Genomic DNA, 16,316 nt, shown 5'->3' with positions numbered 1-16,316 from the left:
GCCTGCGCGATAGCATTCTTAATGTTGAAGCCATCCCTGCTTCCTTTATAGATCACTGCACTGTGACTGCTACTCTCAATTTTCGGTTCTAGGCGCGCAGTTCGGAACCGCGCGCCTGCTACGGTCGCAGGTTCGAATCCTGCCTCGGGCATGGATGTGTGTGATGTCCTTAGGTTAGTTAGGTTTAAGTAGCTCTAAGTTCTAGGGGACTGATGACCACAGTTGTTAAGTCCCATAGTGCTCAGAGCCATTTGAACTCTCAATTTTGTGCGGTAACTGGTCAAATTGTTTCGCACTCCATGTTCAATTAGCTGATACCTCTCTCGACAACGTGATGCTAGCCGTGTGGGAGCATACTCTACGGTCCTCTGGGAAGTACTCTTCCAGCCCTGACTTGTGGACACAACTGGCAAAACCGTGGCTCACGCAAGATCTGATAATTTTCCGTGATGTCGACGCGTGCCTTTCGGAGAACTTACGAATTTTACTATTCCATCCTGCGTGAACTTTTTCATACTGCGGATCACAGCCCTCTGCGAACTGATGTTAGGCGTGTAAAGAGGAAATTATTGACCTTGAAGAGGATACAAATGGAATATTTGAACGTGCGACACGTTCATTGGTGACGGAAGAACAGAATTCCTTAAGTCATTTGCTTCGGCATCAGACCCATTGGCGGATTGCTAGTATTCATTCTGTCACGATAAATGGCGCAAGTTGATATAGTGCGTGTGTTACACCAATACTGTGTCGACATCTGCGACATCAATGCGTCCAGTGATACATTTTACGTCCCACTACTCAGCATCTTGGAAACGACAATTACACCTGAAGAGAATAAAACGCTCTTAGCTGCCTTTCAGTTTATAAAATTATTGTGGGATTGCCTTCTCAAAAGTCCCCGGGTTGGAAGTACTTCTCAACGAATTTTACGCGCGTTTTCGGCCTCTAGGGGTGTTATTTTGCGTCCTGTTTGAATGAAGAGTTACAGGGGAGCATAGCGCCGACCTTGTTCGAAGTGGGGAAATTGTTTTAATCCAAAAGCCCTGGACCGGTTGCCTCTGATAACTTTCACCCAATTACTTTGTTAAACTTTGATCATAAGACTATGGAGAGGACAGTTAATAGCAGGATTTCGGCTTTGATGGAGACGATTGTCGCAAAACATCAAAGTTGCTTACCTGATCTTAAACTTATAGTCGAGTGTCGTGACGTGATTTCGATCGCTGCTGTAACGTCCGTCCCTTGTGCCCTTGCTTTTCCAGACATTGATAAGGCATTTGACCGTGTCAATCACGAATTTTTGCTTAGAATTCTGGAAACTGTTGGCTTTACTGTTGACGCACGGCGAGTGCTCTCAAATCTGTTTACTGGTATTTCAGCTTCGGTGGTTGTTAATGGTCAACGGACGAACCCGATAAATATCCGTCAGGGAGTGCCTCAAGGAAGCCAGCTATCAATGATTTTGTTTGTGTTGTCTCTGGAACCCCTACTTCGGATGCGGGCATCTCGGCTGAAAGTTTGTACGCTTTCCGCAGAGAGCTGTTCGTGCATGGGCGAATGACGTAATGGTTCTACTCCGCAGTCCTGCGGAAATACCTTGACCGAAGGCTGTGATCGATGATTATTGTCGGATTTCTAGTGTACTACTTAATGAAGGTAAATTCAGGTTTCTTACTTTGAGAGGTTTTGATGACACGGTTTTTCCACGGGCTACTGCAGTGGATCAGCATATGTCTCTCGGTATCATTATTGATCGTTGTCCAGTCAAAAAGGAGACTGCTCTACTGGAAGTCTTTTACGGAAAAAATTCAGGGAGCCATTCTTGAACATGGAAGGTGTTCGCTTACTCTGCTCCACAAAGTCCGAATACTCGATACATATGTCTTGTGCAAAGCTTATTACGTATCCCAAGCTTATCCGTTTCCCTCGATGATGGCGAAGAAACTACAGCAATTGTATGGTCGTTTCTTACGCAAACGATATGTCTTTCGCTTACGGTATGAGGTGATGCCGAAGCCTCGATCCTCTGCGGGGGTTGGACCTCTACGAAGGAAGATGGAAATGCTATATGTGCGACGTACTGTTCTGACGATAACTCAAGAAACTCACGCTTTCACGTCCATTTATTTCTCTATGTGTGTCCTGCTACTCTTGACTCCCCCACCCCCTACTGATGTTGGTAGCATCAATTACAAGTTAAAACACATTCGCGACTTCTATCTATGCGATGAGCTATTTAGGGGCTGACATTTTATGGAGACCCGTCCTCTCCATGAAATTCCTAAAGACTTGTTGGGAAGGAGTTCCTTGCCTTGCTTGAATCTCGCTGAAAGAGGATCGCCGCAAACAACCTGGACGGCAGTTTTGTCCAATATCAGTCTTCCGAGTCTGGCGATGCGCGTTGCGTTCTCTTGGTATACGGCAGTAAATAACTTGAGTATAACAAACGAGCGACTTTTCCATATTGGGCTTAGCGACACGGATTTATGTAGTCGTTGTACGTCTACAGATACGATACATCGTTTTACTTGTGGAAGTCATGTGGCAAACTGGTCTTGGATTAGGACACAATAGACCTTCCTTCGTCGGTCTGAGACTACGGACATCATATTGCGCCCAAATTCTTCCTTATTTCCACGGCCGAAAACTCATGCCGGGACACTTCATTATATCGTAAAAGGGGGGGGGGGGTAAATCACGTGGCCTTCAGGGAGTACATGATCACAGCTTCTTGGTTATGCTTGGTACTTCCTCGATATCGAGACCTATTCGCCGATATGTTGAATCTTGTTTTGCATCGGCAAGGTGTTGGTTAATTTCAATTTCCGGGGGATAGGTGTTTTCTTTCCATCTGTTTTGCTCCGACTTGTCCTCTCCTAGAATCCTTGCTCGTTTTGTTTTGCGTTTTGCCTCAGTATCGCTCAAGTTCTTTTGTATAATGTGCATAGATGAAGTACATAGACACATGAGCGTACTTAATCCTTACAATAAAATCGGAATTTTTTTTTCTAGGCATAAGGCTTAGTTTGCGATTTAGACTATTATCTGATTTTGCTGTCTTTCTACTTTTATATACTATACAAAAAATAACAAAAACTAATTATAAAAAGTACAAAATAAATAAGAGTGGCTACTGGATTGGTCCTACTTTCTTATGTTTGAGGTGTGGATTCGATTCCCACTTGATATGTATTTTAAACACACGAGCAGACCTCCTTCACCTCTAGTAATGCCAAGTAAAGAACGTCGGACTGCACCGTAGTTCAGAATCATACAATACACGTCTTCGCTACCAAATGGCACAGAGCCGGTTTACGTTGGGCCGTAGCAGAGGCGGAAGTCGCAGCAAATCGAAACTTTGTGGCCAGTGGGCTTCTTACACTAGAAACTTTATTTTATTTAATGAGCTAGGGGTCTTATTTTATTTGAACTTGAGACTTGAAAAAATTGGTGGCGGACTGTGATTCGAATTCGGATCTTCTCTTTCGTGGTATCTGACCGACATGGAATGATATAGTTGTTTTCTCCAAGATTGCAAACTCCTCTGGGTTTCCACGAAACGCACGTATGCGGGTTCGAATCCTGGTCCAGCACAAAAATATCTATGGTTTCATTTCAAGGCCTACCATATGCAAACCGAACTACTAACGATAAATAATTTTTCATTTTTAATGTCTCTTCATATGTTGTCAACAATTACCTTAGGTGTCGTTATCTCTAGTCAAACATGCACACGTCTTACTACTAGTGAGCAAACAATTTGTGGATAGAAAACAACAGCGATGAGTGCCGCGTTCGATTCCCGGTAATTAAAATATTGTATTCTCATTTGAGATTCAAATATCTCCCTGTTGGTGACAAAATTCGATATCTAACATCTGATCTTACTTAGTTAACAATCTGACTACGCGCTGGGTTCGAGACCCCGTCACAAAACTTTATATCAAGGCACTTCGTTTTCAACATATGCAAACTTTATCACTTCACATTATATTAAATGTTCTTCGTGGTTAGTTAACAGGGAGATAATGGTATTGACAGGACTCCACGCAGAGCACAAAAATTTTCTAGTTCAATATTTGCTAACTGGTACTGGTGAAAACTTCGATATTTCTCGACTCTTTATGCCTAGTAAACAATGACGAACGTTGCTATGATCGATTCTCGGTCAGTCACGAAATCTTTGCTTAGCTACAGTAGCTATAGGTGCTTGGTTTCAATACATATCCAGAACAAAAAAGGCCATCATGTCGTTTAAAGTTCAAACATGTGCACAAATAATAGCTCAGTCTAATCTACACCTTCATCTACGTGATTACTCTGCTATTCACAATAAAGTGCCTGGCAGAGGGTACAATGAACCACCTTCAAGCTGTCTCTCTCTACCGTTCCACTCTCGAATGGCGCGCCGGAAAAACGAGCACTTAAATTTTTCTGTGCGAGCCTTCATTTCTCTTATTTTATCGCCACGATCATTTCTCCCTAAGTAGGTGGGAGCCAACAGAAATTTTTCGCAATCGGAGGAGAAAACTGGTGATTGGAATTTCATGCGAAGATCCGATCGCAACGAAAAACGCCTTTGTTTTAATGATTGCCACTCCAATTCACGTATCATGTCTGTTTCACTATCTCCCCTATTTCGCGATAATAAAAAACGATCCGCCCTTCTTTGAAGTTTTTCGATGTCATCCGTCAGTCACACCTGATGCGGATCCCACACCACACAGCAATACTCTAGAATAGGGCGGACAAGCGTGGTGTAAGCAGTCTCTTCAGTAGACCGGTCGCACCTTCTAAGTGTTCTGCCAATGAATCGCAGTCTTTGATTTGCTCTACCCACAAAATTGTCTGTGTGATCGTTCCAATTTAGGTTATTTGTTATTATAATCTCTAAGTATTTAGTTGAATTTACAGCCTTCAGATTTGTGTTACTTATCGCGTAATCGAAATTTAGCGGATTTCTGTTAGTACTCATGTGAATAACTTCACAATTTTATTTATTCACGGTCAATTGACACTTTTCGCACCATACAGATGTCTTATCTAAATAATTTTGCAATTTGTTTTGGACACCTGATGACTTTACAAGGCGGTAAATGACAACATAATATGCAAACAACGACTGGGCCAAAGACACTGGCCCCTGTTCGAGATGTTACCGCATGACATAGAAGCGCGATGCTTCCCGCGTAATCAGCCCTAGAGGCTGCCCTTAACTCACCCCCCCCCCCTCCCGCCCACAAGGATAGTCAGTCGTCGTTGAATAGTTGGGCTGTACTATGCCTGTGACAGACAATGCTGTACCAATGACGCGGCCACCACCATCACGAACCTCTATCCTTCGACAGTTGACTGACCAGCCAGGCGCTTCGGCAGCTCAGCACACTGCTGACCTCAGAGTCTACGATGCAGGGGCGAAGCCATCTTCGCATCTGCAGAGGTTCAAACTGAGGACTCCTTCCCCTTGTGCCATAGGGACCAGATGCAGTCTGTCGTATTCTCGGTGACAGCAGCCATGCGGGGGTGTCCGGATACAGACCGGTAACACAAATAGATGAAGTTAAGGGACGTACAAACAATCCTGTTGGACGAACATCCGCAACTGAGCATTATACTAGAGGTTGAAAATACCGCTTCAGTTGTAAATTTGTTTTATTATCACGACCGGTTTCGGGCTCTTATAAGCCTATTCTCAAGTGTCGCAGCTGTGCTGTGACCCCTGATTGCCGCGGTGGACGTGTACTAGGCGCGGTTTTCTACCTACCCCCGTGCCCGGGGGCTACAGCACAGTTGCGACACCTGAGGATGGGCTTACGAGGGCCCGAAACGGGTCATGATAATAAAACAAATTACAACTGAAGCGGTATTTTCAACCTCTAATTAAGGGAAGTATATGAAGTTAAGGAATTCTCCTACCTAGGCAGTAAAATAACCAATTTCGGACGGAGCAAGGAGGACGTCAAAAGCAGACTAGCAATGGCAAAAAGGGCATTCCTGGCCAAGAGAAGTCTACTAATATCAAATATCGGCCTCAATTTGAGGAAGAAATGTCTGAGACTGTACGTTGGAGTGTAGCATTGTATGGTAGTGAAACATGGACTGTGGGAAAACCGGAACAGAAGAGAATCGAAGCATTTGAGATCTGTTGGTACAGACGAATGTTGGAAATTAGGTGGACTGATAAGGTAACAAATGAGGAGGTTCTGCGCAGAATCGGAGAGGAATGGAACATGTGGAAAACACTGATATGCAAAAGGTACAGGATGATAGGGCATCTGTTAAGACATGAGGGAATGATTTCCATGGTACTAGAAGGACCTGTAGAGAGCAAAAACTGTAGAGAATGGAATACATCCAGCAAATAATTGAGGATGTAGGTTGCAAGCGATACTCTGAGATGAAGAGGTTAGCGCAGGAGAGGAATTCGTAGCGGGCCGCATCAAACCAGCCAGAAGACTGATGTCATACCTTGCCACAGGAGTAGCAGTGGCGGCTGATGGTCTGCACTACCACTGTCAAGGCGTGACGGGAGATTAGCCCAACGGGAGATGCCACGTCGGTGCATTTGCTGCGCTCACCAGGGATCATCCACGTTCATGGGATACTGACTGACGTAAAGAAAAAGCAATACAAGGTTTCTTGCAGTTAAGAGTTGCCTTCTTCTGCTGCACCCTCTTCCATCTCCGCTAGATAATCACTGTCCACACAAAGCCACCCACGGTCTCTAACGTGTCTTTGATAAGGCTACCGGGCAACTGAATAATGAAGTTTGGATCGAAATTCGCTACCAGGGTCAAATAAAACATTTTGTGAGACAACAGTCTCTGCACAATCATGGCTTATTACATCAAACTATATTAATGAATTATAAAGAAATAAAAATTAAGTAAATTAAGTCTTAACAAAGCTAAAGACAAAAGGAGACTGATTAAGTATTAATTACCATTTATATATATACACAAAGTATCTTTGAAATATTTTACCTTTTTGTGACATTAAGCCGTGCAACACTCTGAGTCATAAAACACTTTAAAATCGCAGAACTACGAACATTTATTTTTCTGCTTTCAGCTATAAGCAACATGCTTGCATGCAGCAAACAAAGAAACGAAACAGGTAAACACCATGCATTTGAGACACACTTACGTGATGGCCAGGAGCGTGCTGGCAGAACTGGTAACAACAGCGTGAACAGACAGGAAAAGAATACACTCAACACAGCGGAAACAACACAGAGCAGCGCGCAGTGAACATACGAAAGCGCGTGTGCGTTTTCCGACACAAGGAGAGACGTGAAGTAATCAATTTTGGGAGGCAATGCGTATCAGTGAAAACAATATACCGCTACGAAGAACAACATGAAGGCAATATCTTTAAGAAAGTAACAACCGAGCTGCTACTAAATCTCTCCTTGTACCGTTTTTAGCGAAAAATTACAATAGTCTCAGAATATTAAAGCTTTCTTCAGACTGGAATCTTGCCTTCGGTTGTCATTTTACGTAAATATTGTATTTTATTTATGTGGATTGAATGTAGATTTTGGCAGTCCTTTCTCTACACATGTTGGGAGACATAATCTGATCTGATATTCTTTCTTCAGTTTTAAGAAGTTGTTTTGATGTATCCTACATCTACAATTATAATTCTTTTCTAGGCAGCAGGGATCCTTCTCTTTGAAAGCTAGAGTTAACATTGAATGTAGTTGTAGTCTTTAGTCGCAAATACGTTACCTGATTATGTTAAAATCACTTCGAACTGTTCACCTACTGCATCAAGTGCCATTTAAATTTTGGTTCTGATCCTCTACTCTAGCCTTATCTGTGAACTAATAGAACGTTTCCTGATTTTACGGGAATTGAGTCAAACGCTTCTGTTTCGCTGTCTGTCATAAGGCTATAATGTTCAATGAAAAATATTTCTAGCGCAGTCTGCTATTAGCTTGAATATTCAACGTTTCTTAAGACGTTGGGAAATTCACACACCCCACACTAATGCGTGAGACTACACAAAAATTGTCGAAATATGATGGAGATAACTCTTTCCTTGTAATTTACGTGGTGTTTTATTAGTTGTAACATTCGCTAGTGATGTTCTTGCAGCTTCTCAATATGTAGCAATAATCTGATGGTCTTCAGAATTTCTTTTTTATGTCTTCATCTGCATCTGTATGCCACAAGCCAGATATAATTATGTGGTATATGGTAGTTCTGGTACCTCTAGCGTTGTTCCCTTTCCTGTTCCAAACGCAAATGGTGCCAAGAATCCGTCAGTCCCAGTGCAGCATTTATCGTCATGCTTAGGAAGGAAATAGGAACGTTAGCTCATGGAAGGAAAGCAATAGCAGCTTTCGATAATAGGAGGAGAGTAATACCGACGTTTGGATCAGATTTGACGTTGAAATTCTTCTTATCCATAACCCTTTCCCATACCGCCTCTATCCTCTTCTGTTGTTCCTCTCCCTCCCCCTCTCCTCACCATCCTCATTTCCCCATTTCCCATTTCTATTTAATGTCTTGGAAACTGGCTGACGAAACGAAACAGTCAGAGAGCTTACTGCAAAAGGGTGGGCCGAGCATAACAGAGTTCTCATCCATTGGTAATGACAGCTGCGTAACGTGTGCATGTGACTGTCCGCCATGCAGCTGCAAGAGGCATGTACGAGAGTTGGAACTTTAATAGTGGCAACTATTTATTCACAGCTCGTACAAAATAGATACGTGTTTCAAAGTTTTACTGACCTTCAAAGTAGTCACCAGCATTGTGTATAGCCCATTGCCAGCGATGTGGAAGTCGTAGAATACTCTTAACAGTGCCAGTTGTGTTGACCGTTCGAGCGGCGCGGTCTATTCCCCGACGAATTTGTAGCAGTTCTGAAGCGAATGCCGTGAAGTGTTTCCTTCAGTTTAGAAATCGAGTTGAACTCACGAGGGCTTAAGTCAGGGGAGTTCAGTAGGTAGTATAACACTTAGCAGCACCATCAGTCAAACAAATCAGTAACAGCTTGCACTGTACGTGCTTGAGCATTGTCCTGCAAAATGATGGTCAGGTCCTGCAGAAAGTGTCATCACTTCCGTCTCTAAGCTGGTCGTAGGTTGTGTTCCAAAAATGAAGAGCATAGTGACAGAAGTGATGAAACTTTCTGCAGGACCTGACCATCATTTTGCAGGACAATGCCCAAGTACGTACAGTGCAGGCTGTTGATAATTTGTTTGACTGATGGGGCTGCTAAGTGCTATACCACCTACTGCACTCCCCTGACGTAAGCCCTCGTAAGTTCAAATCGATTTCTAAACTGAAGGAAACAATTCACGGCATTCGCTTCAGAACTGCTACAAATTCGTCGGGCAATACACCGCGCCGATCGAACTGTTAACACAACTGGCACTGTTAAGAGTATTCTACGACTTCCACATCGCTGGCAACGGGTTATACACCATGCTGGTGACTACTTTGAAGGTCAGTAAAGCTTTGAAACACGTATCTATTTTGTACGAGCTGTAAATAAATAGTTGCCACTATTAAAGTTCCAAAGTAATTCGCCTGTCTGTCCACAGCCAAGTGCTTACACACGCATTCTCATACAGAGTAAACTATGTCTTAAAAGCTATCACATAATACACTGTACGCAGTTGTCCACAAAATTCATGGAGACATAACATTCCGCTTGCCATTCTTCTTCAAATAACCACTCTTTCTCTCATGATTGAAATAGAGCACAGGAACAACACTGAGACATGCATATCAATGTATTATGGATGTTTTTCGCACGTTAACAGAATACGCCCCCCCCTTATTACTGAACCATGGACCTTTCCGTTGGTGGGGAGGCTTGCGTGCCTCAGCGATACAGATAGCCGTACCGTAGGTGCAACCACAACGGAGGGTATCTGTTGAGAGGCCAGACAAACGCTTGGTTCCTGAAGAGGGGCAGCAGCCTTTTCAGTAGTTGCAGGGGCAACAGTCTGGATGATTGACTGATCTGGCCTTGTGACACTAACCAAAACGGCCTTGCTGTGCTGGTACTGCGAACGGCTGAAAGCAAGGGGAAACTACAGCCGTAATTTTTCCCGAGGGCATGCAGCTTTACTGTATGGTTAATGATGATGGCGTCCTCTTAGGTAAAATATTCTGGAGGTAAAATAGTCCCCCATTCGGATCTCCGGGCGGGGACTACTCAGTAGGACGTCGTTATCAGGAGAAAGAAAACTGGCGTTCTACGGATAGGAACGTGGAATGTCAGATCCATTAATCGGGCAGGTAGGTTAGAAAATTTAAAAAGGGAAATGGATAGGTTAAAGTTGGATATAGTGGGAATTAGTGAAGTTCGGTGGCAGGAGGAACAAGACTTTTGGTCAGGCGAATACAGGGCTATAAATACAAAACCAAATAGGGGTAATGCAGGAGTAGGTTTAATAATGAATAAAAAAATAGGAATGCGGGTAAGCTACTACAAACAGCATAGTGAACGCAATTATTGTGGCCAAGATAGACACGAAGCCCACGCCTACTACAGTAGTACAAGTTTATATGCCAACTAGCTCTGCAGATGACGAAGAAATTGAAGAAATGTATGACGAAATAAAATAAATTATTCAGATAGTGAAGGGAGACGAAAATTTAATAGTCATGGGTGACTGGAATTCGGTAGTAGGAAAAGGGAGAGAAGGAAACGTAGTAGGTGAATATGGATTGGGACTAAGAAATGAAAGAGGAAGCCGCCTGGTAGAATTTTGCACAGAGCACAACTTAATCATAGCTAACACTTGGTTCAAGAATCATAAATGAAGGTTGTATACATGGAAGAAGCCTGGAGATACTGACAGATTTCAGATAGATTAAATAATGGTAAGACAGAGATTTAGGAACCAGGTTTTAAATTGTAAGACATTTCCTGGGGCAGATGTGGACTCTGACCACAATCTATTGGTTATGAACTGTAAATTAAAACTGAAGAAACTGCAAAAAGGTGGGAATTTAAGGAGATGGGACCTGGATAAACCGACTAAACCAGAGGTTGTACAGAGTTTCAGGGAGAGCGTAAGGGAACAAATGGCAGGAATGGGGGAAAGAAATACAGTAGAAGAATAATGGGTAGCTTTGAGGGATGAAGTAGTGAAGGCAGCAAAGGATCAAGTAGGTAAAAAGACGAGGGCTAGTAGAGATCCTTGGGTAACAGAAGAAATATTGAATTTAATTCATGAAAGGAGAAAATATAAAAATGCAGTAAGTGAAACAGGCAAAAAGGAATACAAACGTCTCAAAAATGAGATCGACAGGAAGTGCAAAATGGCTAAGCAGGGATGGCTAGAGGACAAATGTAAGGATGTAGAGGCCTATCTCACTAGGGGTAAGATAGATACCGCCTACAGGAAAATTAAAGAGACCTTTGGAGATAAAAGAACGACTTGTATGAATATCAAGAGCTCAGATGGAAACCCAGTTCTAAGCAAAGAAGGGAAAGCAGAAAGGTGGAAGGAGTATATGAAGGGTCTATACAAGGGCGATGTACTTGAGGACAATATTATGGAAATGGAAGAGGATGTAGATGAAGATGTAATGGGAGATACGGTACTGCGTGGAGACAGAGCACTGAAACACCTGAGTCGAAACAAGGCCCCGGGAGTAGACAACATTCCATTAGAACTCCTGACGGCCTTGGGAGAGCCAGTCCTGACAAAACTCAACCATCTCGTGAGCAAGATATATGAGACAGGCGAAATACCCTCAGACTTCAAGAAGAATATAATAATTCCAATCCTAAAGAACTCAGGTGTTGACCGGTGTGAAAATTACCAAACTATCAGTTTAATACGTCACGGCTGCAAAATACTAGCGCGAATTCTTTACAGACGAATGGAAAAACTGGTAGAAGCCGACCTCGGGGAAGATCAGTTTGGATTCTGTAGAAATATTGGAACACTTGAGGCAATAGTGACCCTACGACTTATCTTAGAAGCTAGATTAAGGAAAGGCAAACCTATGTTTCTAGCATTTGTAGACTTAGAGAAAGCTTTTGACAAAGTTGACTGGAATACTCTCTTTCAAATTCTGAAGGTGGCAGGGGTAAAATACAGGGAGCGAAAGGTTATTTACAATTTGTATAGAAACCAAATGGCGTTTATAAGAGGTGAGGGGCATGAAAGGGAAGCAGTTGTTGGTAAGGGAGTGAGACAGGGTTGTAGCCTCTCCCCGCTGTTATTCAATCTGTATATTGAGCAAGCAGTGAAGGAAACAAAAGAAAAATTCGGAGTAGGTATTAAAATCCATGGAGAAGAAATAAAAACTTTGAGGTTCGCCGATGACATTATAATTCTGTCAGAGACAGCAAAGAACTTGGAAGAGCAGTTGAACGGAATGGATAGTGTCTTGAAAGGAGGATATAAGATGAACATCAACAAAAGCAAAACGAGGATAATGGAATGTAGTGGAATTAAGTCAGGTGATGCTGAGGGAATTAGATTAGGAAATGAGACACTTGAAGTAGTAAAGGAGTTTTGCTATTTGAGGAGCAAAATAACTGATGATGGTCGAAGTAGATAGGATATAAAATGTAGACTGGCAATGGCAAGGAAAGCGTTTCTGAAGAAGAGAAATTTTGTTAACATCGAGTATAGATTTAAGTGTCAGGAAGTCGTTTCTGAAAGTATTTGTATGGAGTGTAGCCATGTATGAAGTGAAACGTGGACGATAAATAGTTTAGACAAGAATAGAATAGAAGCTTTCGAAATGTGGTGCTACAGAAGAATGCTGATGATTAGATGGGTAGATCACATAACTAATGAGGAGGTGTTGAATAGGATTGGGGAGAAGAGAAATTTGTGGCACAACTTGACTAGAAGAAGGGATCGGTTGGTAGGACATGTTCTGAGGCATCAAGGGATCACCAATTTAGTATTGGAGGGCAGCGTAGAGGGTAAAAATCGTAGAGGGAGACCAAGAGATGAATACACCAAGCAGATTCAGAAGTATGTAGGTTGCAGTAGGTACTGGAAAATGAAGAAGCTTGCACAGGATAGAGTAGCTTGGAGAGCTGCATCAAACCAGTCTCAGGACTGAAGACCACAACAACAACAACAACAGAATACGCCTTCATCTCTGCTATATCTGCTATTAGTGTGTTACAGTTTCATAATATAGCTGTAACTAGTGTACCACAGTTACATTTACATGATCTACAATATATAAGTTACGATTTCAGTACATTACATTATCATCTATATTACATCTCAACCAGTAGAGTGCAATTTCATCTTCATTTACGACCAGTATTGTACCGCTAAACCAATTTTAAATTGTCTCCTGTTACACACCACAGTTGCTGACTAATCATTTCTTTTTGAAAATAAGCTCACACTATAGTGCTCACTTTATCATTGAATAAGAAGTGTTTATTGTCTTTTGCCAATAATGCTAATTTACATTGCTTAATGGTGGAAGCTGTATGTGGTTTGGATTGAATACCATACTGAACAGTCAAATTATTAGCATAATTGATAACGCATTTTCAGTAACCACAGTGCTTAATTGCTTAGCTGGTTAGTGGTTCATACCTTTCATTCTACGCCAGGGGAAGCCAAGAGTTTGGCTCGTGTGCCACAGTGCTCAGTCTGGCTACACGCTCTCCCCGCTGCTGCGCCATGCTGTCTGAGTGGGAGGAGGGAAGAGGAAGATGTTGCGAATGTGCCATATTTAGATGGCGACGTGGTTTCATATTTATCAACAACGTAGATCACAACGAAACAAACTTTCAATATTATTTAACTACTTTTGGTGGACTGAAGATGTAACATAATTTTCATGTGGTGCAAACTGTGGGCACTTATTACCCTCTGCTGGTACCAAGAGGATGGCGCCACATGCCCCAAGGATAGAATGAACGTAGCTGAGGTCGAATCATTTTTCCCCAGCAGAGTGATTTCGAAAGGACTGTGGCCCCCAAGATCGCCTAATTTAACATCACCTGTCTTTGTCCTATGGGGTGGTTTAAAAGGCAAGGTCTACAGGAATAAACCATACAACTTGGAAGATTTACGAGACAACATCATCCTTGAAATCCATGCAGTGACACCAGACGTTCTGGCAGCAATATTCCAGAAACTGCAGCGTCGTGTTCAACTGTGCGCGGTCACTTCCAGCACCTTTCGTGATTCACCTTAATTTCCCCATGAACTAAGGATGACATGTTCATTTCATTTACCGCCGGCCGCTGTGGCTGAGCGGTTCTAGGCGCTTCAGTCTGGAACCGCGCTGCTGCTACGGTCGCAGGTTCGAATCCTCCCTCGGGCATGTACGTGTGTGATGTCCTTGGGTTAGTTGGGTTTAAGTAGTTTTAAGTCTAGGGGACTGATGACCTCAGATGTTAAGTCTCGTAGTGCTTAGAGCCATTTGAACCATTTCATTTACCGATCTTTATCAAAGCCTTTAAATGTAATTTAAGCAAATGTTTGTTTGTGGGACCTCTTTCGAGTGGGACACCATGTACTTGTTATGTGTAATACATACATAAGTTCAAATGGTTCAAATGGCTCTGAGCACTATGGGACTTAACATCTGAGGTCATCAGTCCCCTAGAATTAGAGCTACTTAAACCTAACTAACCTAAGGACATCACACACATCCATGCCAGAGGCAGGATTCGAACCTGCGACCGTAGCAGCAGCGCGGTTCCGGACTGAAGCGCCTAGAACCGCTCGGCGACAACGGCCGGCATATCATAAGTGTTAGGAGTATCTACAGCTGAGAAATTATGCAACACCGGCCACACTATTAATCTTCTTGATTGTCTGTAGAAATGGCTACCAGTTTACGTGTGATGAGCGTACCAAATGGTACAGACATAAGTTACATTTTAGAATTACACCTGGCATTATCACCAGAAAAAATTGTACCACCAACTACGGTCACCGAATTAGAGTTCCAAAGAAGCTGTTTTCCACATTACACGATAAAAAATAAATGATTCACTACAGAAATTTAAAGCAGTGTCTGAACAATAATCTTTTTCTAAACAAAATCACCGGATATTTTCCTCCCTGGATGAAACTGGATAGAGACATGAATTCTGAGAAACACAGGAATGGAAAAAATGATCTTGAAAACAGTTTTTTTTCAAATTTATGAATTACAGTCGTTTTGGCAAAACTTAACAAAATACAAGAAAAATGAATGATGGTAATCCGGTAACAACTTGGGGAGATACTCGTAGATCTGAAGCTGCTGTTCTGACTGCGAGTCAGGCGCAGTGTCGTTATTAAGGAAAATTTGGTTGCTTTTGGCTTACATAGATTTAATACAGTTTTTGACAAATTCATAGTTGTAGTATATTCCTATTATGGGTATAGACCGACGAGCCTGAATTAGAGGAAAAAATGTTAAAATGTATTATAGAGACACGGATAGCTTGATATATTATGTAATTATCTCAAATATATTTGGTGATATTAAAAGTGATGAACACAGGGAGTTTGACACTTCAGGTTACACCGATGATAGCATTTACAACATCCCGTGCGTCAATAAAAAGAAAGTGGGCGTAATGAAAGATGAAATATCACAGGACATTATTAAACAATTCATAGGACTGAGAAAAAAAAATGTGCCCGTCGAAACAAAACACAGTGCGTAACTCATAGAGCGAAGGGTGTGAAATACTCATCAGCTAAGGAATCAAGCACTGTTGAGCACCGATAATGTATTATAAATGATGTTGATAATTTAACTGCTCGGTGTATTACTCGATCCAAGTTACTTGCAATTTTCACTATAAAACCATGTAAATTAGCGTTATGAACGAAAGACGATAAATGTTTCATGCTCGATGATAAAGTAAGCCCATAGTGAGGGTTCATTTTCGAGAAGACATGACTAGTCAGCAGCTATGTATGCAACAGGAAGCGATCTGAAATTAATTTAGCGGTGAAGTATTGGTTAGAGACGAAGATAAGATTGCAATCTAAGCTTACTGGATGTAGTTGTGAAACAGGCATTAATCTAATGTACTGAAATTGTACCTCAGGTAAGTGGATTAGAGAAATAGATTATGGAAATCTAATTGTGGTAGACTGTCTGTAATTGTATTACCAAATTATAATAGCAACTGATGTATTCTGATGATGTAGCGAAAAACTTACAGAATATATAGACCCTGTATTATGAGGTACATATCTAGTGCCTTTCCTGTGATCTACATCTATCATTAGAGAGTGAGTGGCTGTTTGAAGCTGCGTGACAGACAAATATTCCATTTGCATATTGACAATTACCTGCATTATATCATGTGATGGCTGTCGTGAAATGACTTACTTTGTAAGAGG

The 16,316-nt window shown here is 42.0% G+C and overlaps 1 protein-coding gene across 1 annotated transcript in view; it reads right to left on the bottom strand.

Annotated features, from left to right (window-relative positions):
* LOC124803322 (protein unc-80 homolog) overlaps positions 1 to 16,316 on the bottom strand; it is a 995,149-nt gene that overhangs the window by 790,424 nt on the left and 188,409 nt on the right. Inside the window, exon 4 of the mRNA XM_047264506.1 lies at positions 7,150 to 7,176. Within this exon, the coding sequence (XP_047120462.1) occupies positions 7,150 to 7,176 (27 nt within the window). The remainder of the gene's footprint in view (positions 1 to 7,149; positions 7,177 to 16,316) is intronic.

The sequence above is a fragment of the Schistocerca piceifrons genome, chromosome 6, assembly GCF_021461385.2.
Source record: "Schistocerca piceifrons isolate TAMUIC-IGC-003096 chromosome 6, iqSchPice1.1, whole genome shotgun sequence".
Classification (NCBI taxonomy): domain Eukaryota; kingdom Metazoa; phylum Arthropoda; class Insecta; order Orthoptera; family Acrididae; genus Schistocerca; species Schistocerca piceifrons.
Note: the sequence above shows the minus strand (reverse complement) of the source record. Positions and strands in the feature narration are given on the sequence as shown.